At 40.2% G+C, this 26,294-nt stretch overlaps 1 protein-coding gene across 2 annotated transcripts in view; it reads right to left on the reverse strand.

Moving 5' to 3' along the window:
- The window catches only part of jph2 (junctophilin 2), a 27,345-nt gene extending 2,112 nt beyond the window's left edge, over window positions 1–25,233 (reverse strand). The window contains exons 1-4 of one of the 2 annotated variants that reach the window (XM_085146234.1): window positions 23,862–25,233; window positions 18,813–19,629; window positions 5,535–5,653; window positions 2,450–3,381 (exon numbers count right to left, since the gene is read on the reverse strand). In XM_085146234.1, coding sequence (XP_085002360.1) covers window positions 2,450–3,381; window positions 5,535–5,653; window positions 18,813–19,629; window positions 23,862–24,240 — 2,247 coding nt within the window. In that variant the 5' untranslated portion in view covers window positions 24,241–25,233. The remainder of the gene's footprint in view (window positions 1–2,449; window positions 3,382–5,534; window positions 5,654–18,812; window positions 19,630–23,861) is intronic. The other variant, XM_085146233.1, reaches the window with a different exon arrangement.
- Window positions 25,234–26,294: the final 1,061 nt, after the last annotated feature.

The following is a 26,294-nucleotide window of genomic DNA, read 5'->3' on the forward strand; positions in this document are numbered from 1 at the left end:
AACTTAATCACACAATTAAATACAAGGTCCAAAAGAGTGGTTTCGTGGATCAGCTTACCACATGAAAGAGGGACAATGAGTCATCAGAGAAATTCGTTTATAAGTAGAGCTAAAAAAAAATAAAATACCCAAAGAAATATTGATAATTGAACCCTTGATAATGCTGATAATAATGATTTGATTATTAAATAAGTCTTACAACTATTTTCTCCAAAGTTGCAAGTGATTCTGCAAAGATTCAAGAAACAAATGGAAACTTACTCAGTTTTGAGGTGATAAACACCAACATGTAACATAAATGCTACTTAAAATGCAAAATTCCTAGAAATTTTTGAAAAAAATGTATCCTGATGTCTACGTTGGGGGGGGGGGGGGGGGGGGGGGGGGGGAGGGGGAGAAAGCCCCTGCCTCTTCTTCTACTGTTATCACTTGGAAAAATCTTAAGCGACATATACAACATTAAATAAAATGTCAGTTATTCATTATGATGATGCTACATAAACTTAAACTGTATAACACTGAGTGTACCGACTACAAAACTTAGATATGCAAATTTACATTTGATTTCCTTAAAAAAAAGTTGTCAGAAGATTCAAAAAACACTATAAAAATAGAATTTTATGGGAATTATTTCATGGTTCAGGCTTCACGGGATTAAGACTACATATTTATCCTGGAATAATATTGTGCGAGCTCAACCCGATGCCGTGGTGAAAATTGCTCTACCAAATCAGAGCTCCACTTTCAGTAATGCAGTCCCCCGTTTTTGTACAATGAGACTCCATGAACATATGTGACGACATTTAAACCTGAGATAATTAGCTTCTGACACAAAATGGATAATGATACTTGGGATACTCATGAAGATTTCGACAGACTTTAGTTTCTTTCCCACAAAAAAGGAAAATGCTAACTAAATCCAGGGTCAAATGACAAACAGTGTTTGAGATCGCCCAGATAAAGGTCGTGGGTCAGCTTGTCTACTGGCTCATTTTACCCCACTCTCCCCTACAGACATTAAATCTGAACCCACTGAAGCCCTGTGGGAGATTTTGAATTTACGTCACACATAGCACTCCCCACCACCATCAACACACCAAATGAGGCAAAATCCTCTGGATGAATGGTGTTTATAGTGTTCCAGCAGGCTGGAGAATCACAAAGACTCAGAGTGCTCTGAAACCTTTCTAATTACACGTGATGGCCATAAACCTTATTAAGACACTTTGTTTGTTTGTTTTTCTTTAACCTTCCTAATCTGCGGCTTTTTTAAATTTTAAAGGATTATCAAAATTATTATTTATAGGAGATGGTTGTACCCTAAACATATCTTGTTCGTGAGTTCAAATTAAGACTGCAGGAGGAGCGAGACAAAAAAAAAGGGGGTTTAACATCTAGAACAGCCTAGTTAAAGGGTAAGAAAATTGTCCTACCAGCACCTTTAAAGATCAGAAATTAACACCCCTTATCCCTTTTGTAAGATTTATGGGTGCAGATGGGAGCAATCTGCCAGCTTTGGTTAGCTCTAGGCTAGCCATTTCTTCCTGTTTCCTGTCTTCATGCTAAGCTATAATCAGCCTCCCACATTCCAGCTTCATATTGGCAGGTACATTGTGTACACTGTCTTCTACCTCCCTAATACAAACACATTTAAGCATATTTCAATAAAGGTTGCTTTAATCCTAGCTTATAACAAATATTTACAATGTAAAAGTGAGCATTTCTTTGTCATTCATGCTATTTCTAAGTGTATTTTTAAATTTATTTATTCCCATCTAGCCAGCAGGGAAACTAAAAGAAAATTGTTTGGCCATAACAGATAATTATCGTCCACTGAGATTAGTAAATGTCATCTTATTTGGTGGAGGTTAGTACTGGCTGTACAGATGTTTGGCTGATATATTTACAGCCATAATTATAACTGTTAATGCTGATGCTTAGGGTACATGCTTAGCTAAAAGTTTAAACCCAATGTAACACCAATACCTGAAATTGACAGGCAATATGAAGCAAATGTACATTTAAAATAGAGAAAAAGGAGACATAGCATTCATTTACAACTATTTCCCCCTCCAATAAACCAGAACAGTAGTCTGGCCTTGGCCTTATATGGTAAATAACGTGACTGGACATGGTGTACACTTTTATTTGACTATGATGGTGTCAAGCTGTGCTCTTTAGTTAGAAACTAGGATTTATGGTCATTAATGTCAGCAGTAATGCTAGTGTATATTTGTAAGGCTGTACTAAGCTAAATGCTTATACGAGCATCGGTAAGAATTACTCTCTGGGAACACTGAATGTGTGTGGAAAATTTCACAGTAGTCCATCTGATAGCTGTTGACCAAAGTCTTAGACTTACAGACTGACACCACCATACATGTTGTGACAACACTGATGTTGCAAAAAATAATGAAGAGTGAGTCACTGTGTATATTTACTGCCTTACCTCCATGTCCAAAGACTCTGGGGTCACCTCGTTACTGAGGCTTGACAGGATGGGCTTGGGTCTGACTTCGGCTTTGGGTTCCACCTTCGCTGCCGGTCTGGCAACTACAGATTTTGCTTCCACTGGCTTTGGTGCCATTTTAGGTTCAAGACTTGGAGCAGGTTTTGGAGCTGGAGCTGGGCTGGGTTGCCGTTTTGGTAGCGGTTTTGTTTCTGCTTTACTGGGAGGCCTGCTCGGTTCCCTGGACTCCACTTTGTTCTCAAATACAGGCGTCACTCTTTCGTTTGTTGGTGGTGCTTTTTCGCTTTTTACCTCGGAGGCTTTAGACTCAGGAGTTACAGATTTGTAAGACGCTTTGGAAGGCGTTTTGGAGGGAGCTTTGGAGATGGGACGTGGTGCTTCTTCTACTTCTTCATCTGGTGAGATGAGGCTATTCCTTACAGGGGCAGCAGGGGCTGTAGTGGCATCTGATGCTTTTGCCTCAGAGTCAAACTTCTGCAGTGGCTTGATCTCCATGTCAGAACCCTGCTCGTTCTTGTTGCTCTGGCGGCTCGGGGTACGAGATGGGCCACGACTGCTGGTGGCCCCTCCTCCTCCTTCAGATACAGTTGAAGCAGGAGCAGAGGGAGTAGTGGGACGACTGCCTTGCTTGCCGTTGAGTTTACTACTTCCACCACTTTTACTGGTTTTGTCTTCATTCCAGCTACCTGGACCGAGGAGTTTGGGCTCTTCCTTGCTCATGATGCCTGGGCTTGGAGAAGGCGTGCGACCTGGGGATGAGCTAGGCATGAGGCTGTCCAGTTCATTCATAACCGGGCTTTCAGGTGGTGTAGGCAGTGGCTCCTCCTCAGCTAGCAGGGGTTCATGCATGATGGTCTCTGTGTTCTCACTGCCTTCCACCTGTAACGCTCTCTTCTTCAGATACTCAGGACCTGAAAGCCAGTTCAGATACGTTTTAATCACTGCTTTCTACCATCAGTCATTATAAGTCAGAGGAATTATTATTTTTCCATAATTTAAAATGTATAATAGATACAGAAAGTGAGCTTTCAAACTCCTCCTACACAATCACAAACTGACTAATGAAACTTGGCACACAGGTACGTCTTAGACCTGTGTAGGTTCTTATCTAAAAAACATATGACGCCATCATGTTGCCTACAACCATCTACCAACATTTATGCACCTACAATGCCACATTAAAATAATATTATTTGAATTATATGACAATAACATGTAATTTATAGTCACAAACTTGAATTATGAGTTATATATGATGTCATGTTGCCAAGGAACCACCTAACAATGGACCGAAATTAGAGATACTGTAGCATGGGTATGTACTAATCACGATAATTAGAAGTAATGTTCCATAAAAAGGCCATGGTATTTTTAACACTGAGTAATAATGCCTCAATCCATTAGGGATTTACAAACATCATTAATGATTTATCATGTGAGTGTCATGACTTAAACCACTAAAAATAAAAGAGGATTATTTTGAACTTTGAGTCATTCACTATGTGAAAGAAGCTGTTTTAGTGCCTCTCACTTTACCCAGCTTTATTCTGATTGGCTGCCATTCACAAACAGAATAATTGAGCAGCAGATGGGTGTGGCTACTGTACTCACAGAGCGGTCACACTTCATGGTGCATAGCTCAGTATTGGGTTAAGTACAAAAAGTCTATAACCGAGTGCTCACATCAGTGAGGCCTGAACCTTTAGCTTACAGTGAGTTTATAGGATAAGTTATTTTTGCATGTAAATATATATTTTTTAGAAATATTTATTTATACTAATATCTTTCTGCTGTTTCATAATTATCATGGAGCACAGCTCTCTGTTAGATAAAATCCTGTTTGCTCAAAAATAGCTAAAGGAGTTCAATTTAAAAACTGACATTTTTCCATTAAAAAAAGATTCCCTTGATTAAAATGTTAGCTCCAGTATTGCAGGGCTGATAGGTCACAGATTCTCTTTATAAGTATCATCCCCTTAAATCTCCTGAGAGCACAGGAAGCAGCTACAGAGGATATTAGAGATCCATTCAGCTGCTGCATCCCCTTCCAATAAGCTTTCGCTGGAGTACACATTTTTCCATTAAACACAAATAGATTCTCCATTTGCTCACATTTCAGAAAAAAATCCAAAGGAGAAAATTTGTCCCAAAATGAAATATACTAAAAACAATTAATATTTTTGATATTGTCAGACAATCCATACCTACAATGCACTGATACGCTTTCTCTTCATATTTGGTTTGAATTGAACAGCTGAACACTGTAGTTTTGACCAAATGTTACTAAAACAGAAGAAATGACCATTTTTTGTTGTGGATGAATACACATGCTGATGATGATTACCAGCTGTAGGACATGTACAGCTGTCCTATAGCTGTACATGTGATACTTTTCTTATGCTAAAAATAAGAAAAGTATAGAATATCAAAAGTCCGATCCTTAAATTTGTGAAGTGTTTTGAAGCAGATGTTTCTCAGCCAGAGCCAGTCTCAACCAGACTTTTAGTGAAAGACTAGTCATTTAGAAAGTGAGAGACAATTCATTTAGAAAGCTGGACGACTTTCTGTTTGCATCTGACTTCTTTAAGCTCTCTGCTGAGTGAGAGCGCAGGAGTGAAATGCAGGAGGCTCCCAAATAGCCCCTTTGCTTTTGTGTCAATGTGTGTGTCAACAGACTCGCAATGAAACTGATACGATCCCTTCGACCCAATAAGATGGTCCTTTTTTTAGACAGTCAAACGCGACTATCCCTGTGATGGGCCTCAGCAGAAGGATATACTATCACAGGCTGTGAGGACAGAGACAAAGTAGAGAAGTAGCTCTGCTGTTGGGATTTTACATTTGCTCTTTCCTTCATACAGTTTCATACATAAGTAGGGAAAAAAAATTCTGAATTAGCTTTTTTAGTGTGCATTCCCGTGATATCTAGTGAACCTCAGAGCTTGCATACAGCTGCAAAGTCCATTAGTGACATTATGATGCCTTAAAAGGTGGCCCTTTTTGATGCTTTTTAAATTAATTTTGCTGATTTTTTCTAAAATGTGGTGTGGAGATGTCGACTAACCTGGCTGGTAGAAGGAAGGGGAGAGCTCTTTGGCCACCAGTCTGGCAATGCTGGACTCTCTGTTGGAGGCCTGGGCAGCCTGCTCAGCTGCATCTGCCTTGGCCTTGGCATGGGCTGTCCTGCAGTGGAAAGATGCAACACAAGTCACTCAGCCTTCTTTCATCTTCTCATTTCATTAATGGTCTGAATCATAATTCCCCCCCATATGCCGGCAATGAACATGCTGTTTTCAGAAAGCATCTGTTGTGTTTTATAAATGACACAATCAGTACCACACTTGGCTTAGCTGTCGGGAGGAAGAGTGGGATATGAGTGTGTTTTCACCATCAAGAAAGCAAAGTCAGAGTGTCTCCCAAATAGAATAACGCTATTAATTTAAATGTGAAACTACAAAACCTGGTTTTGTCCCCACAGGAGGCAACAAAGTTCACCTGTTAGCAGCTGTGAATCGGTGAATCAGAATTCCTTTAATAGCAGGACAGTTTCACAAATGTCGATTTATACTGGTCTATAACTTCAAACCAGGCTTAATTTTACTAATAAAAAAATAATTAAAGCCAAAGAAGGAAAAAAAAAAGATTCCCTCAGGTAAGCCTAGCACTGATATTACCATTTCATCAGCAACACCTCCATTGACGAATAACAGGGAAAGACAAAAAACAAAACAAACAAAAACTGGTTATATTATAGGAAAAATGCCAAAATCAATTTATTTTGAAGGCTAAGCTATAACTTGCTGATCTCGTCTCATCATTAAATCATCAATCAGTTCATTTTGGAGTCACTGTTAGACAGAAACCACCTTTAGAAAGCTAAAAATTATATTTTAATTGTCCATCGTTTACACTCCAAAACAAAAGGGAAATCCCTGCTATTTATCCTCTGTGTCACCTTTTTAAGTAGCTTTAAGCTTTTCTTGTGTGAGGAAACACAGCTGAGGGGTTGGATATGCTCACTCAATTGAGCATTTGCTTGTCACCAGTGATCAGCACGTGTGTCAATCAGGATGCAGCCTGTTTCAGTTCTACATACTTTTTCTGCTTTCTATTCATTTACGTCACACTATAATGGTTTAATGGTTCATGAGACATTGACCTCGACCTTCCTACACACACACTCTTAGAGTTAAGGGCCTTGAACAGAGTGACCAAAAATATTGCAGTACAAGGTTTGTTTATAGTATTCAATCATGGTCAAATGGATGCCTGGCTGGGCAGTCGCTGGTCATATGGCTCATTAGTATTATTAGCTTTGGAGGAAAGGGGTTGTCCTGTTCTACCGTTTGCCTGGGACAGAAATAAATTACACTTTTGCCACCATGAGGGAGACAATGAATTATTGCTGGCAAGCTACTGAGGCCTCCATCATCACACAAATGTCAGTGTGGGTGACAGGCAGAAAGCACTGCGGCCTGACAGGCATACATTTGTATATTTATAGTTGTTTTGCTGCACACTGGAAACATTTACTTATCATGCAACACTTTGCAATGCAGAGTTCATGAACTTTCACTCTGGATTTCCCCTTAAAAAAAACAAAAAGAATCACCGAAGAACAGGTAGCAACCAAGAAAACACAAGGCTAATTCCAGCTGCTAAACCTGAAATGCAGTCTAGTTATACCACGAAAATAGGGCAGCACAATTTATTATTATTTTAATACTATTATGCTTCTCTACTCGTGTAAAGACTGTAGCCATACTAGAATAAAAGCTGTTTAACTGGTTCAGTGGTTACCATCTCAGTTTAGCTTATTAGCATGCTAATGTTAGCTCTTTAGCAGCAACCATGCTAATTGTTCCCTCTAAGCTGAGCACGTGAGCAATCGTGCACTGCTGACATAGTCTCCGCGCACTGAAAATTTAGGCTGGATTTTCTTTTGTGCGCAATGTAGATTTTCTGTGTGGGAAGGCCGTGTATAGCGATGCGATACAGCTGTGTGTCAGGCATTTTGACTTTGCACATGTTTTATGATAACTAAATTTAACCTAATTTCTACTGTACGATTCAGCTCAGTGCGACTTTACTCTCTCTGTGTTGGGTTTCTATTGTGGAAAGAAACTGGATTGGTTTTTTTTGTAGCCTTAAGTGCTAAACCAATTATTTGGAATATTTGGTCAGGGAAAATTATCAGTACAATTATCAAAAGCCACTTGGGGAACGTTACATGGAAAATGAGCCCCAACACATTGCAACAGCAACCAAACAGTTCCAAAAATCATATCATCTCAGTAAAAAAGTACACATATAATTATTTAATTAATTAATTTAATCTGATACACCTCCTGCCTCTGTAAACATATAGTCAAATTCCAGCTAAGCGATCAGGGAACTTTTAATTAAACAATTAAAAACATCTGCTGATATACTTCCTCAAAACCATAAAGTAAAACATCTGGCAATCACAAAAGGATCAGTTAATAGTTAAGAAAAAAAAAAAATCTAATCATGTTTTCATCATTAGTGATGAAAGATGATGATATTAGATGATGAATTGCTGCTATATCCAAAAACTCAAGAGGTAAATGAGTTAAAAGCGGCTGCTGTTTGTCCCCAGTAACTGCAGATACTGAGTGTGATTACTCTGTAAATACTCAACATGTTGTAACTTTACACCAAGATGAAAATAGCTCCTCTTAGGTGGGGAAGATGCTTCCACCAGGAACAATTAGAGGCTCCTGAGGTCCCCTGATTGATATAAATGAGCTCCACCTGTCCACACAGACTCAGCACCTACTCAGGAAGCTGTTTTTCTCAAAGTTATTCTAACAGCTGATCTTTAACAACATGCTTCCATAGCAATCTCAACAATATCTAAACTTAGCACAAAAAGTAAGGAAACTTTGTTTTGGTCGATTACTTCTTTGTTGTAATAATGCTTCTTGGCAATAAATCTTACACCACTGGAAAGCCTGTTTATTTCCCCTTAGATGATGCCACATTTGCGAGGAAAATGCTTTTGTGTGTTGAGAAGCAGAGTAAAGTATGTGGGTTGTGCCCATGAAAAACTTGGGGAAAAAATCCCCTCTGCCAATGCCAAACAGCTTATTCTGCTATCAGCTCTTGTTTGGTATCATTTATTTGACCGGATGATCAAAGTCTATGCGATCGTTGTTATGTTGGAGGATAGAATTTGGTCCAAGACTGTGGAGATATGTGATTACCCCTGGCTGCAGAGACTCATCTTGATATCTCTCTGCATTGAGATGCCTCTAATGATGACAACCCAGATTATCAGCACCAGGGTACCAGAGGCTCAAAACAAGAGTCAATAGCAGAATAAGCTGTTTGGCTTATTCTGAGAAGATTTATAAAGTTTTTTTTAAAGGCACAACATACATACGTAACTCTGCTGCTCAACCCATGAATGGATTTCCACTGGTATCAATTTTATTGCCAAGAAGCAATTTTGCAGCAAAGAAATAACTGACCAACCAAAAATGTCCTTACTACTTAGTTGTTGTGCTAAGTTTATTTTTATAATTTAATTGATAAGTGCTAATGAACACAATATGCATACATGTTCATTATAAAAATATACTCCGAAAAGCCTCAACTATCTTCTCCCTTACCTAACACTATACTATTACAATTTAGTTCCTGACTGCCTGCAGACAGAGTGGTGTGTGAGGTAGCAGACAAGATGGCAGCCTTTCAGTGTGGACGGGTAAACTGCCAGTTGGAAGAGAAAGATGTCGACAGATGGCTTCTTCCTGGAAACTGACTCTACCTTCCACCTCACAGTGGCTCAGTGTCTTCAGAAGTAGGAAGTAGGAATAGAGTTTCAACTGTTTGTTAACTGCGGAGGCTGCATTTAGGGGCTTCATTCAGATAATACTGAATGTTTGGTCTGAATGTGGACCACATCTGCAGTTTTCCATTGGCCATAGTTGACTTTGACTGATGGATTAACTCAGGGGGAGTCCAGCTGCTTGATTTCACCTCTGATCCACCTAAATGGTCCAGATGTCTGATGTCTTGGACATCTGGCCCAAACAATAATGACTGTGACCCACATCAGGTCCAGCTCATATTATTACTATGATAGCTTGATGTGAGCTTGGGTAGATTAGTGGCTAACAGCTCTTTTCCTTAGTATGCCTGGAAGCACCAGGGTAATTCTGAGCTGAAGCAATCAGCAGATTTGACACACCGGGCTCAGTTCAGTTCAGCTTCCTGCCTCTCTCTTGTTCTTCTACCTGTTGGGAACTCCACAGTTTTCCCATTTAGTTTAGCTTATTGCCAACAAAACATGGCATCGCACAATAGTCACAGAACCACATTTACACCACTGATATTACATTTGTACTACTTTCAACATAATAAATGGTTGAATTCAGCATGAAATACGGTGTTCTTTCCATTTCAGTTGTAGTATAGGAGACATTACAGCCAGGAAGATCATTATGAAAGAAGAGGGTAATCTTAAAGTGACTGCATCTATCTTTTATATACAGTCTATGCTTAAATACAGTGGTTAAGTATGAAAACTCACTGTGCACTTTATTAGAAAACACCTATGAGACCTGTATTTTTTTTATAAAGTGCTATGCATGTAGCAGAGCTACTAGTAAGTACTAAAATGGCTAAAGGCAGCAGACGGATATAAACTGACCCCTGTAGCAGCCTCACATCCATTCACAGCTCACTGAGCATGTCCGTCACTGAGTATTAGTGACCACACAACTCTCAGTACCATAAATATGGTGAAATCTTTAGCACAAGCAGAAAAGCAGGAACTTAGGCCTGCATGGTTAAATCAAATCTAATCCTGTAAATTACCAGTCATATAATCAAAATGAATAGATTTGTGCAAATGTGACTAAAATAATAATAACAAAAAAATAATAATAAACCAGACACTGGCATGAAGGATTAAAGCAGCCAAGCACTGAGCAGTGTTTTCCTGCTGGAACACTATATTTGTTTGGCTTTTGGTGTAATTATATATCTTCCAGTGTGGTTACAGTTGCTAAAAAATGTCTATCATAGCTCCTCATAATGTCAGTCAATGGATGTTCTGATTGATAAATCCCACCTGTGACCTCAACAAACACTTAAATGAATAGTTTAAGGCTAACCAATGTGTGATGCCATGACATTAGTCAGCCTTCTTTCTGGCTCAAATTGACCCCAAATTTTCAAAATGAACCTTGTTTTCACCAAGCACAAAAACGATCGAGTCAGCCCATAACGTTAAGATTAGTGAGGTCACAGATCAAAAGTTTTCTTGGGCTGTTATTCTATAGGTTTATATACAAGTCTTTTTGAAACCAGAGGAGCTGCACTCTACTGTTTATGAGAAAACAAACCCCCACAAGTGTAAGAAAATTCTGCACTGAGTTCACTTCTCAGACACAGCTTTTATATGCAGTCAGCAAAGAAAGCATTCAGAGGCTTCAGCTGCAGAAATAAAAGTACAGTAAAGGTCACTTTACACAAATGTACTGCAAAACTAACTGTGTGTACTTTTTTGAATAAAAAAAAAAAAAAGCATGTGCTAGTGTTAGTACATTAATATACTTTATTTTCTGTGCGTCATAACTCCCCACAGCTATGAGATCACAGATTAATGCACAACTTAAATTTTGCTTAATATATAAGTATAGATACAGTTCTTTAAAATAAGTCCTGGTACTCTGCTGTTTTGTAATGTCTGTTTTTTGTCCCGCCACCATCGTCTTGGAGTCTACTGATGGCGAGAGATATTCTGTCATTTTGGCATGTGCCACTGGATCTTTGTGGAGGGTCCTTTCCAACTCTGCAGCAACCATGTGTGCATACACGAGGGAGTGTGCAAGAGTGATTAGCTGTTAATAAAAAAGATGACAACATTTTTAAATAGAATTGAATCTGTTGGCCAAAATATTCGCACATTAAGTGCTAATGGAAACCTCGTTATTGCAACATTACTCAGAGGTCACGTCGCAAGAAATAGTAGAGAGCTCATCTATTTTTCTAATTACTGACCAGTTTCTTTTTCTATCAAATTAAATCAGTCACTTGTTAAAAGAAAATAGTTATAGTCCTCAAAGAGTCCTGAGCCCTAGTCTGAACTTTGTTTACAACTTTTATGACCAGTTGATCGCTCACCAGCACAAAATGCTAGTATCAGCAGTACAGTATGTAATCCAAGCCCCACAACTAAAGCTAGGTGTGGTACATATATACACTAACCCTTTATACCCAAGCACTTGCTTATGAGGTGTGCCATATTTATATCCATGGAGGCATTTGACACCACTGCTGACGCAAGATGGATCGAGATCTGTGATCTCGAACTGTTGGCGGCTCTTAGCGGAGCTAAGGCTCGCAGGAGGTGACAGAAAGAGAGAAAAACAGCAAGCAGATTACCGTTTTTGAGCACAGCTGTGTGGTGTACGGGTAAGTATTTGATTTCTGTCTGCAGGAAAAAAAAGAAGAATCTCTGTCTGGGTGTTTGAGACCAGATAGGAAAGACGGGGTCTGACAGCAGCAAGGGGGGAGGGGGACAATCAGCTGTTGCATTCCCCCGCGATTGTGATACAGCAAGAGTATGCCTGTCCATATTTAGTCAGGGCTCCTCCGTGACTACAAGGCCCCTACGTGTGCGTCATTTACACCCTGTCCTGCCACACAGGTCCTCCTCCAGACGCCCAGCAGCCAGTCCACAAAGCAGAACAATGTCCACAGACTGTCTGAGTGTCAGCAAACACTTTGACTAACTGGGCTTGAAGAGGCCTGGTCTGGGATCGCATGCAGTGTCCTGGTTGTATGTGTATTTTTAAATCCAAGACATCACTGCCAAAGGATCATAGTGTGAGGAAACCACTGCCAGGAACAGATGTGTCATGTCTCCTCTGCTTATATAATATTGGATTTCAGTTTAATATCCAGGACTACAGGAAGGCTGTTTTGTTAGGACCAATGCAACAATATAAAAATACTCCAGTGCAAGAAAAACAGATTTTAGAGGGTGCAAAGGACATTAAAATGTCAAAAAGAGAATAAGAAAGATGTAATATTATTCCAGTAGCTGTCTACGTAGGATAAAAAGATAAATTCGAGGTGCTGTGAGATAGTTAAACTCCTAAAAATAAAGAGCATTCCTTGCACTTTTGCAAGGAACTCCTCAGTCACTTACACCTGCTCCCTATCAGCCACGGCTGCTGCAGATAATGTGCACTGATACCAATCAGAATTTTAGACTACTGCAAAAACAATGAATCCACTTTTTCAGTTCAATTCAAATTCAATTCAGTTTTATTCATGTAGCACCAAATCACAACAACAGACGCCTCAAGGCACTTTATATTGTAAGGTAACGCCTCTAAAATAATACATAGAAATCCCCAACAATCATACGACCCCCTACGAGCAAGTGCTTTGGCGACAGTGGGGAGGAAAAACTCCGGCAGAACCAGGCTCAGGGAGGGGCGGCTATCTGCTGCAACCAGTTAGGGGTGAAGAGGAGGAGGAGGGTAGGACAAAGACATGCTGTGGAAGAGAGATTAATAATAACTGATGATTAAACGCAGAGGTGTATAAACACACACTGAGTGAGACAAAAAAGTGGAAATCTGGAAGTCCCCAGCAGCCTAGAGTTATTGCAGCATAAATAAGGGATGATTCAGGGTCACCTGATCCCACCCCAACTATATGCTTTAGCAAAAAGGAAAGTTTTAAGTCTAATCTTAAAAGTAGAGATGGTGTCCGTCTGCTGAATCCAAACTGGAAGCTGGTTCCACAGCTGAAGGGCATTTGTAAACAATACTTTACATCTCCTCTGCCATTTGATTTAAATGTTTGGACGCCGAGTGTATAAACCACTGATATGTCAGTGGCATGTACATCGTTTTCTGCTACATCTTGCAATGCATTTTGTCTCACATTGCAGGTACCAGACTGGCTGTTGATAATGATGTGATGATGAATCCTCACCAGTGAGTATTCACCATAAGGACACTGAATAAATGCCCGTTTTGCATCACTGAAAAAGGATTGCCATTTATACTGTGCTTATTTGGTCTTACCAGACACTCAAAGTGGTTCAGACCGCACTCGTCAAGGAATTTGAAGTGCTGTGATATGGTTAAAGGGAAATCTCATGCTTGAGCTAGTTGCTGGTAACAAGCTCATTCAACAGAAACTTTTAAATATAAATGATTTATCAGCCCAAGCACATTAGCAAAAAGACTCCACGGTCACTCGGACCTGCTCAGAGTCAGCACTGGCCTCTGCTTTTAATGTGTGCCAGTAAAGAGGATTACAGCCAGAGCTATCTACAGCCCAACCCGTGCCCATTTCATTTATTTATTTATCTTTTGGATTGTGCTTCCTACGCATGCAGCAAAATAATTCCATCTGAAACTTGAATTGACAGAAGGGAAACATCTTTTTGTCGGTTGGAGTCTACTGCTTAGTTTGACCCAGTCTCACCTGGCCTGGACATGAAAAGGACTGACAGTTCTCAGTTCTGCGGATGGTGTTCGATGGAAAATAATGTTGCCCTTATTCTCTGTGGGTCCCACTAACTCTGCAGAAAACTCGCTATACAAGAACTTGTACCAAACAGGGCTATTCAAAGTACATTTTAGACCTTTTAAGTGTTTGTTTTTACCACCTGGAATGGCCATGGCTTATGCATGCTACAAAAAGCTCTCCATCAGTGACATCTACGACCTAATTACAGTGTAATTCCACTTTATTAGATAATCTAATGTCAGCATCTTTAAATATAATTCAATCTGTTGGCCAAAATACACACACATTAAGTGCTAATGGAAACTTCATTATTGCAACATTGCTCGGAGGTCACATAACAAGAAATAGTACAGAGAGCTCATCTGTTTTTCTAATTACTGACCCGTTATTTTATTCCCCTCAAATTAAACAAGACAGCCCTCAAAGAGTCCCGAGCTCCAGTCCGAACTTTGTTTACAACCAGTTTACAAAACTGTTTTTATGGACGGTTAAAGAGCCAAAAACACTCAGAATCCTAAAGAGTTAATATGTAAATAGTAGAAGTCGATTTTAAACGTAAACAGTAACTCAAACTGCCAAGTAAATGTAATGAAAACAGAAGTTTGCCTGTAAAATGCGGTGCAGCTGAAATTTCAGCACTGACTTCCAGCACTTCCTGATGACAGTCGTGTTAAATGTGAAATCTGCTTTTCTCTGTTCGGACTTGCCTCAGGTGATCCTAAAGCACTGACACAATGAGTAACTCTCATATACTGCTTATCTTTGCAGTACAATATTTAGATTTCAATCTGCAGGGACGGGGGTCTGCAGTCCATCAGTGCAAGTCTCACTGCTGTAAACACTCAGCCTATTTCAGGTCGTGAAGACGGCAAAAACATCACCGCCTTGTATGGTCAGACAATCTGAAGGTAGACATGTCTGTGCACACATGAATCACATCATAAAAAAGGATTTCCTGCATTAATTTTAAATCAGATTGTGCTGCAATGTGTGAGAGAAAGGTTTAAATAAATCTGTGAGACAAATCGGGGTAGCGATTAATCGCGATAAGGACTTAAACATAATCACACTCATGCATTCTGTGCTCATCCAAAAGGTTTTTCACCTAGTTAAAGGAATAGTTTGACACTATGGGAAATGCTACTCTTAGGGCGATTGTGGCTCAAGAGTTGGGAGTTCGTCTTGTAATCGGAAGGTTGGCGATTCGAGCGTTGTGTCCTTGGGCAAGACACTTCACCCGTTGCCTATTGGTGGTGGTCAGAGGGCCCGGTGGCGCCAGTGTCCGGCAACCTCGCCTCTGTCAGTGCGCCCCAGGATGGCTGTGGCTACAATGTAGCTGCCATCACCAGTGTGTGAATGTGTGTGTGAATGGGTGGATGACTGGTTGTGTAAAGTGCTTTAGGGTCCTTAGGGACTAGTAAAGCGCTATACAAATACAGGCCATTTACCATTTATACTTGGCAGTTAAATATGAGGGCAAAGCCAGGAGCCACGCAGATTCATATAAAGACTGCAAAGTGAATAAGAGGATAACCCACTGAGACATCACCCTCTTTTTGATTGTGTTTTGAAGCCAGACAGGCTTTTATTTAGAGGAGAGGGTGGAGTGTTATCAGCTATAACCTGTAGGCCTTTACATGCCATATACAGAAGGAAATACCTGCTTAGTGTAAGTAATCTCTCTACCGAATATTGTGTTTTTAATTAATTTATCTGACAGATAATATGGCTCGCTGTGGGGATGTTAGCAAAAACAGACCTTCCAAAAAGAATCTGTGGCAGGCATCTTTGTCTGTGCATTGCAGCTGCACTGTTTACGGATGCAGCTGGGTAACCAAGCTCGGTACTGTTGGCTTAACTTAGTACTCCCACCTTCTCATCTAAATACAATCAGCAGCCAAAAAACTAAAGTTCAGGCTTCAGAAGGTAAAGTGTAGAAACCACTGAGTGCTAGTGTCCATCTTTTATATGCAGTCATACAATTAAGTGCATTTTCCCTTCTAATAGGATTCAGCAAAGGCCATTTCTGGCATCACAGGGGGTTATAACAGGGTCAGACTATGTTTGTGTGGGGCAGGTTACAAATGCTCAGAGGAATTTAGCATGTGAAGCACATTTCCTGTGTGAATATATTCCTTGCTAAATAAATACATTGTACATAAAAGGAAGTTGTTTCTTACTCTCATGTGGCCTCTTTTTTTATTTTCACTAAACTGTTATTTCAGTTTCTTTTTTGATCTAGAAATCCTTTGGGTTTTTAGCAGGGATGCATCTATCAACTGAAACATCTCTGAGCTGCAGGTTTCTTGTGAGACTAAAAAACAAAGAAAAACAAACTTTCTGATCTTTGTCATAGCTGAATTTGCTTTTTACTTGTTGTATTTTTTCACCGAAGCCTTCCCAAATTGGCATAGTTTGTTACTTGTAGTTTTCCACCTTGGAAAAGACATTACCATGTTTTCCTACAGGACACCCAGGATGACAGTCCCTGGTGGTTTCCCCACAGTCTCTCCATTAAAAATATTCAAATTTAGAAAACTAGATGCAAAATGTGGAACATGATCGCTGAAGAACAGGCGAACAAAGGGTAAAAATGCTGTGTAGTCTTGCATAAAATGATACTTCTGGCTACAAATACTCCAGGAGATCACCTGTTTTACTTCCAGACTTTGGGCGTAATAAGCTCAGGAATTTGAACCACTGGTCAAATGATTATTGGAAACCTCAAACTATTAAAATCAAAAATTCTGAATGACCCGACCTCTTACAATGACACACAAATATAAGATTACAGCATGTACGTCCACACATGCGTTAGCGTTTTCACACCAGGAGGAGCATGGCTGTAAGGACCCTGGGATCCCAGCAGGGAGTCATTTCTGAGAAGTCGTGTTCAAGGCCAACAGTGGTGAGCTGGAAACTGATACTGTGGAGCTGCTTGCTACAGTCCAACTATTGTAAGATACATCAACATTTTGACAACTGCAGCAAATAAAATGTCAGATTGTGAATCATCTAAGATTTTCGCTAAAAGGCCAGCATCGCCATTACTCAAATACCCTGCACGACTCCATGATAAGTACTCTTCTGTTCACAACTCAAATATCATGTTAATTATTCAGCTTCAGAGATTTTGGATTTTGTTTCTCTTTCATGGGGATGATGAGACGTATGGGTTTCCCTGTTTCCAGTCTCTGTGTTAAGCTATAAGCAAACTCATTTAGAAAAATCCAGAGATCTTCTGCTCCTCAGGGATTCAACTACATCCTCTGTCGACTACGATCTGGGCTTGCAGCAGGAAGCACATATAGAGAGTTCAGATATGTATTCTCCTCCTAACGTTGAACTCTATCAGAAAGCTATCAGATATTCAGCCACTCCTGTAACTGAGTGCAGTGGAGCTCTAAAGGTCACTCCAGTCTCACTGTTTGAACATGTTGTACACAATGCCAATTCAGGCAGATAAACGGAGAAACACACACTGAGAGGGAGAAAAGTTATGCCTGTGAACTTTCCAGTTTCACCACAAAAACTAAACAGATAACCAGAAGAACCCACGTGAATTTTTAACAATGGTTTGTCCAGTTTGTGCTATAATACATTGATTAAAGGTATTTCTGTTATAGGTTTATTTGGACTTGCAGCCAAAGCCATGGATGATTACAATGACAGATAAAGGCTCTAAATAAATGTTAGTAGAACTTTTCCCTTCATTTGCCTTCACACAAACTGATCTTTAGCAAATCCTAGCACAATTTTAAGCCTTTTAACCATTTAATTTACATATAAGTCACAGGGCTAAGCACCTGTTATAAAACCAGTGCTGCTGAAAGGTTCTGAAGGCATTTCCTGGATCATAAAAGACTCTTTCAGCCATCTGAATAAATAAATATCTCATCGGCTCTACTGCAAAAGTTGCCAAACAATTCAAAACTATCCTTATTCACATTACGGAAAATCATAGTAGCTAAGTCAATTACAGCACATAGTGTGTTTGTGTTTATGTGGATTGCAGTTTGGGGGGTGCCTACATGCTTGTCTTTACTCACTTTTGTAGGATTTTTAAAATAATTGATTTTATTTTCGTTTTATTTATAGATATTTCTTTCTGAACCAGTGCAGTGAAAAGAAAATTGACATTTCCATCGGCTGTGATTTATATTTGGTGATGTGGGCTCTCATCGCTCTTCCATGTGTATATTGGTAATGGACAAGCTAGTGAGAGCAGCAGAAGGACCCAAAGACAGAACAGAGTGGGCTTCAATCGAAAACAGATCAGATATTAAGTCAAAAACAACATTAAAAGAAGAGACAGAGTGCAGGTGTAGTGCAAAGCAACATGCTTATGTGCAGCTACTGTAAGGAGACTGAAGCACCCACGTGGGATTTTCCAATTGGAAGACACTGATATCTGCTGATCCGCTGGGTTTGTGCCGAGTTCGACAAAAAATACACTTGTGCAAACACTTCAAAAGTAGCCAGATTCTACAAAAACAACAGATCTAGCGACCCTCAGTGGTATTTAATACCACTGTTAAAGATCGCTAGAGATTTATCCAGCCATCCATTTTCTTGACAGCTTAGCCTCACTGCAGGGGGCTGAAGCTGATCTTAGCTGCAACTTACAACTAACTAGTCCTTTGTAAGGGAGACAACCACTAACACTCACATTCACACTTACGGCTAATTTAGAATCACCAGTTAACCTAAGAAGCCTGTCAAAATCATAGTTGCTCTGAGGATAGAAAAAAAAATACCCATAATAGACCAAATATGATTAAAAACCATGAGAAGAATGATCTCTCTGGTTTCTTACCTGGAAGCAGCAATCTCTGCCTTCTGCTTGCCGATGGCTGCAGCCCTCTGAGCACCCTCCACTGCCCGCTCCACCTTCTGCTTGATCTTGGTTCCCTTCAGCTGGATCACCCTCTTCTTCATGGCTTTCACCAGCATGTTGTTCATGTACTTGCCTTCTTCCTTCCCTCCCTCAGCGAACGTGGTGCATCCGTAGCCGTGTCTTTGGTTATTGAGCCACTCACCCTCATACTTCAGCCCGCTGGACCTCTCGCTTATTCCATATCCTGAGCGCTTGTCATTCTTCCACTCGCCCATGTAGACCTCTGTGGTGGTGGCGTCAATGTCAGCCTCCACTGGGGGGAAATCCTCAGCTCCAGCCAGACTCTCGTCCCCAATGCTGACTGTGGAGTTGGTGTCGCTGGCGTTGGAGCTGAGAGCTGAATCCGGCCTCAGGAAGCTGAGCTTGCTCTTCTGGCTGGACAGCGATGTGCTCGAGTCGGACTTCTTCAGCTTACCCAGTAGGGAGCTCCTGCGAAATAGGCCCTTCTTCTTGTTTTTAACAGCCCCAGGGTCCACCTGGAGTGTGAGGGCAAAGCCTCCTCGAGACGGTCCCAGCTGGGTAGGAGTGGCGACGGGTGTCTCCTCACCTGAGGCATTGGTGGTGGTGATGATTGGGACGTCTTGCTGCAGGACGGTGCCATTGCTGTGCTCGCTGCGAAGGGAGGTCAAGGAGGTACGAAGAGGGGAGCGGACAACTGCTGCCATGCCGTAGGGGACGCTCTGTCGAACACCATAGCCGTGCCGCATCCCACCAGTGAACTGACCCTGAAATGTACCTGGAAACCATTAAAAAATATAAATAAAGTTGTAAATATTTTGTTACTACACCGCAGATCCTGAGCACAAGGTATTTAACCCTAGAAATGTGTTTCCACCTTGATCAGGATTAAATCAACACCAAATCATCTACATTGGGAAAGATTGCACTACACTTTTTATGGACATAGAAGACAGACCCCACTAACACTGGAAATTAGGGATGCAACGATACCAATTTTTTCAAACCGATACGATACCGATACTTGGATCTGAGTACTTGCCGATACAGAGTACAAAAAACGATACTTCTACCACACACACACACACACACACACACACACAAATACAATTAATTGGAAGACAGGTTTTATTATATTCCCTGTCGATAAAAAATAAAATCTTAATAAAAATCACCACAAAAAAATTTCAAGTGAAAAATAAGCACTTCTGTTAAATTATTGCAGAGTCTCCACGTTGTAATTTTACAAAATATCACTGAACTATTGGCACTGTCTCGAGCTTTCAGAATAATAAATAAACACTTCTGTTTGGAATAAAATAAATACAAATTAGGTTTGCGAATGAAATAAACTTTTAAATTATTGCAGAGTGTCCATATTGTAAACAAACAAACAAAATAATAATTATTAAATAAATAATAAATAAAATAATAATTGGCTCCCTAGTGGCCAATCTAAAAAACTACAACAGAAATGACAAGCCACCCTCTGATTAATGAAATAAGTTGGTATCGGTTCATGGTATCGGTTAACTTTTACGAGTACGAGTACACACACATTTTACAGTATCGGCCCCGATACCCGATACCAGTATCGGTATCGGTGCATCCCTACTGGAAATCATAATGACATTTACAATCAGGTCAAAGACTTCCTGATCTTTTGTTCTGAGAATGCTTTTTGATCTTAGAAAGACATTTTCATAGAACTTTAAGATTTTGAGATGCAGATTTTTTTGACTTCTCCATCCTCGTACATTTTATTTCTGATCAAGCAATTGCAAAACCACTGGAACTGCAAGAAGGTGGTTTGAACAGCTTACTATCATTAAGAACTTTGTCATAGACTCTGGGCAGAAAGCCAGAGTCTTTCTTTTGCTTTTATTTTGAAATGATTGCTGTTAAACATTCCAGTCACACGTGGCGGTGAGACAATCCAGTTAATCAAGACACAGTCGAGAAATTACCAAGAGGGAGAAGCCCTGTGACAGCCTGACTGATGGACAGACAGGGAGCGCAGCAGCATGTGCCGCCTGTTCTTTCTTTTTGTGTATTCTCTCCTGTAGTTTGTGATTCATCCTGTTTACTGTTTGTTGTCTCTCCTTTTCTGTCTTCTCTGTCCACTCACTCACCAGTCAGTTACAGTAGCTCCCTAATTCTGGGTGTGTATGAGGTCTCTTCCTGTTAAAATGGAGCACTTCCTCCCAGTGCTTGCACACAGCGTGATCATGTTGATCTTTCATTATAAAGCACCTCGAGATAGCTTGTGTGCTATGTAAATAGCACCTGCAAAGAACGTATGATTTTTATTTGTTGTGCCGTCTGTATTTTGTGCTAATTACACAAAGGAGGAATGCACTGTGTTAAACCTACATTCTATCTTATACCCTATCCTGATGCTCACTATCTGAGAAATGTTACCTAACATCACAGCTATACAGACACCAACACCTTTGATAAGTCTGTTAAGAATATGCGGTATAAACCCATTATATTGATTAGCAGAAGGATAATGGCTCAGAAATAATTTAAGAGGCTGCAACTATCTCTAATTTGCTCATTACATTAATGCAAACGCATGTGATGCTTTCATAGCTCCTGCAATAAATGTATTGACTCAAAGTCAGCTCTTTAGTTTTTGCTCCTTTCTGTGTCTTAGCAGAAGTTACTGTTCAGCAGTGGAAACACACCAGCTCACAGGATGCAAATGGCATCACCCACTACAGCAGGGATTCAGTGCATTACCATAAATTAAATTGAAGATTGTGAAAATAGTCAATCTTAGCACCTTAGCTTCATTAGCACGTTAACAAAGCCATTCTTAACATATTAGCCTGTTAGCCTATTTGAGTCCAGGCTCACAGAGCTGCTATCGCTCCTGGAGACGGTTGTTTAAACGTTCATTTCTGCCAAAATGTCATGGATATCTTTAGAGTGACACATCTCATTCAGTAATACCCTCGCTGACAAGTCATCTTAGTGTCTGTTCTCATGCTAAAATTGATGTGTGTGGATTACAGTGACTGCAAGGCCTCAGCCTGCAAGGCCAAGAGGGCACCAAATATGTGGGCTATTATTAAATCCTGACATCTGGTGCTCTCACACCCACCTCCAACCACATCTTCCAACGCACCTCAAAGCTGATGAGTCAGAGGTTAAGGAGGGAAACCACTGCTGTTGTACAAACACAATTAATTTTATTCGTCTAACTCATTTTATTAAGAAAGTGAGCTGACGGGCTAAGGAGAACCAAGAGAAGCGCCCAGAGAAAGTGTACAAAAAAATGCACACACAAAGGTCAATAATAATGTTTCCTTCCTGATACACTGTTAACACAGTGGCCGCATTCATAAATGATATAAAAATGACATAATATACAACGTATAACAGTTGAGAGGACTAGTACTGCTGCACAACTGCTCACTTTACTACACGTTTTGTATGCTTAGTACTTTTACTTGTGTAAGACGTAGACTTGAGGGCATTTCTTTTTGTGTTTTTATTAATTTTGAGTACTTATTTTGCCACTGTGACATGTAGTGTAACAAACTGGAAACATCCATGTAGGGGTTTTTAGCTCCAACAAACTCTGAGCACCTCTTGACTGACAGCAGCAGGGTGGTGTTTTCTTCTTGTTACAGAGGCATCATTAAAGACCACCGAGTTCATCAGGACGGTCTGTTTTGCACTCACTGATTTGTCTCCAATAATCTTGGCAGGAGTTTGCTTGTGATGTTGCAAGATGTACAAGCAGAACAATAGTAATAAAGTACTGCACTTCAGGACTTCACAACATTTATTTTATAGCTATAGATAGCAGTTAAAACCATGAAGGTTACGATGTGTTCAATTCAGCTTTTAAAAGCACATTAAGAAGTTGAATCATCTAAACCTTTTCAGTTGTCAAGTGCATCAGTAATCTCAGCAATACTGACTGAAAATCCTCAAACTAGCAACTTTTCCTTATAGAGAGGAATGTTGTGAAGAGGCTCAGCCACACAATGACCTCTGACCCTACTGTGGTCTGTTGCTGCAATTTTAATATATACAGTATATTTCTTAGCTGCCCTTAGCCATCTTGATTAATATTAAAATAATCTGAATACCAATAACCCTGCAGAGACCTACAGCAGCAGCATTTTCTTTTAGTAGTAACTATGTACCTTTAAATCTGTATTTTACTGAGTACAGTAACAAAAATACTCAAGTAAAGTCCTTCATTTATCTATTATTAGTTTTACTTAAAGATCCAGAAACCCGATTACCCTGCTGAGACATGAATCTGCAGTCTGACCACAAGCATCTGTTCATCTCAGCGCCATGTACTCAAGTGATGTACTCAAACATAGATAAGTAGATGTACTTGAGCATGTGTACTTACTTGCTGTAGTACGGTAAATGGTCATTTATTTGATTATTTCTATATTTAAGGAGTAATACGTTTATCAGCACTAGCTTTAGAGGCACATTAGCATTTTCAGTGACTATAAGTAACTCTTTTCTGTGGTAACTAAGTACATATACTCAAGTATTTCACAATGGTTTTCAGGTACTCTTTCTATATGTAAAGCATTCTCCATTTAAAGAATCTGAATCTTTCTTTAAATAATAACAAAGTGCATATATGTGAATATTTCACTTTTTCACAGTTATAAGGTGCCCCCTCCCCCTTTTTTTGCTGTATATTTGTTATCCTCCTGTATAGATTTTTGTAGAGGTAATAATTTCGCTTTCCATTGCACTGTTTATGTGGCAACTTTAGTGTTTTCTTACATTTATTTACGAATTAAAGTATCGAGTCTATCATACAAGTCTTGTAAAGAAGTATCTTTTACAGACTAATGATAATTATTAGATACACATGGCATACAAAATATGTGATATTCAATTAAAACAACGAATACTTCACATATCAAACTTCTAACAGCACATTATCGAAAAATATAAAAACATCAAAGTTATTTTTTCCCACTTGTTGGTCGTTGTGGGCATATTTAATGCGACTCTCACCTCCATCCGCATACGTCTCTGTGCCATATCCATCCTGGAGCCCGTTATTCCATGTCCCCTCATACTTTGCTCCGCTGCCAACACTGATCCGGACGCCATATCTCCCTTTGAATCCATGAGTCCATTCCCCTTTGTAAATCCAGTGTCCTTTGGTTTCTAATCCCAGACCGTGACGCTTCCCCTGCGACCAGTATCCCTCGTAGGTGTTCCCGCTGGGCCAGGTGTAGACTCCCACCACCTCGAAGCCGTAGTTCCAGGAACCCGAAAACTCGCCCTGCCCTTTGGGTCCGGTGCAGATGCCATGGCCGTGGGCTTTGCCCCCCTCCCAGCCTCCGCAGTAAGCTCCACCGTCATCAAACTCAAAGCGACCTCCACTCATTCCTCACCGCAGAAAAACGCACAGAAAGTAAAGCTGATTTTTTTTTTCTGTTACCTGTCTAAAGATAAGAGCTCCGTTAGTCTGACTTCACCTTCACCTGACATTAAAACTGGCAGGAGATACCCTCAGTGCTGAACTTGGTTTCTTCTTTGGAAGTTGGTTTGGGGATTTCTGAGCGTGTCCATGAAGCTCCGGGGCGCACTTCACACTTTATTCTGTTTTTCCTCCCTTCTTTTCTCCGGATTACTCCACTGTCTTATTGGATTCGTCGATTAAGCTAATTAACTACCCACTCCACGGATTCCCTCCAGGATAAATTATACCTCGTTGCAAATTTGGATCCTATTACCGGTTGTTTCTGTATTTCTGTCTTGAAAAGCCAGGGATCTTACATGGCTTTACCAGGTGGCCACAGAGAAAAGCCCCTTTCCCCCTGTCCCTGCCACCCAGCTATCTCCCGACAGTCGCTGCTGTTGGAAATATTTTAGCAGACCTAACAAGGCGACCAATCCACACCCTTCCAAAAATACAACCCAATCCTTACTCTGCTGCCTGCAAGGAGCCATGCCAGAGAGTCTTGCCACTTCGGGACAGGACTCTGCTCTCTATAGGTTTTACTGCTGCACACACGGTGCGCCCAGTTAATGCAGTTGGAGCGCAATTATTCTCTAATAGGCTGTTAAGCTTCAGCAGAGAGATATGTGAGCGCACATGCACCACTGTTGCATCCAATTCATCTTCCTGTATGACGGAGAAGCGCCTGTGGTTCTCGTGACATTAAGTCAAGTGCAATATTTCCACTGCAAATTAGGCTTCAGCATGTGTCTCTGTGGTTTATTTCCCCATAAATGTAGGCATGCATATAGATCCCTTTTGGTACCCTGTGCGCTGCTAGTATGTTATATATTCCTGTTTTACTAGGAAAAAAATGTTTCTCTGTCTAGTTTCTTCTGCTTTCTAGTTCCCCTGTCTCGTCTTGTCTGTCATTTTTTTTTCAGTTTTACTTTGAAAGTTAGTTTTGCTTTATTTTACTTCCTTTTCCCTCCTTTGTGGTTGTATCCCTCATCCTCAACAGTTTCACCTGTTGCCCACCTGACTGTCATCACTAATCACACTTATCTGCTACACTCACTGGCCCCTTTATTAGGTACAGCTTACTAGTACAGGTTTGAGATGATTGGAGCTTTGTGATATGGTGCATTACCCTGCAGGAAGCAGCCATCAGAAGATGGGAATACTGTTTCCATTATGCCACTACCAACAACTTGACCTGTAAATACAAGGCAGGATGGAGTCATGCTTTTATGTTGTTTATGGCAAATTCTGACCTTACCATTCAGGTGAGGTAACACAAATGTCATCAGGTCTGGTTTTTCCAAATTACTCTTGTATAGTTTTGGTGAACCTGTGTGAATTATAGCCTATCTCCTTCAAGGTTTGACATGTTGTACATCAGAGATTCTCTTCTGTATATAATGAGTTGTTATTTGAGTTACTGGTACCTTCCTATTAGCTCAAAGGAGTCCGATCTCTGGCATCATTAAGGCATTTTCACACAGATAATTGGTGCTCACTGGATATTTGATCTTTTTCAAACTGTTTTCTGCAAACCCTAGAGAGCACTGTTTGGTAAAATCTCAGCAGATCCTTAAATAATTAAACACTTAAATACTTAAACCAGCACCAGCAGCTACGCCATATCCAAAGTCACTGAAACCACCTTACCCATCCTGATGTTGAATTTGGACTTCAGCAGGTTGTCTTGGCCATGTCTATATTTGTATATGCATTGAGTATAAATGCAGTCTTGTGGTTGGCTGATTATTTATTTGGAGTAAAAAGCAGTTAAACAGGTGTGCCTAACAAAGTGGCCAATGAGCATATATTCCTCTTTCCTTCTGTTTATGTCTGATTGTCTGCTTGTGCTCTGTGTGTTTACCTTGGATTTAATGTATCCCTTTTATGGATTCTTGCTTTAACTCCCAGACTTTATGTATGACTTTGTGAACAACCATAAATTATTTTCCTTATTTTTTTTTGGGTCCAAAATCTGA

Source organism: Neolamprologus multifasciatus, chromosome 20 (genome assembly GCF_963576455.1).
Source record: "Neolamprologus multifasciatus chromosome 20, fNeoMul1.2, whole genome shotgun sequence".
Taxonomy (NCBI): domain Eukaryota; kingdom Metazoa; phylum Chordata; class Actinopteri; order Cichliformes; family Cichlidae; genus Neolamprologus; species Neolamprologus multifasciatus.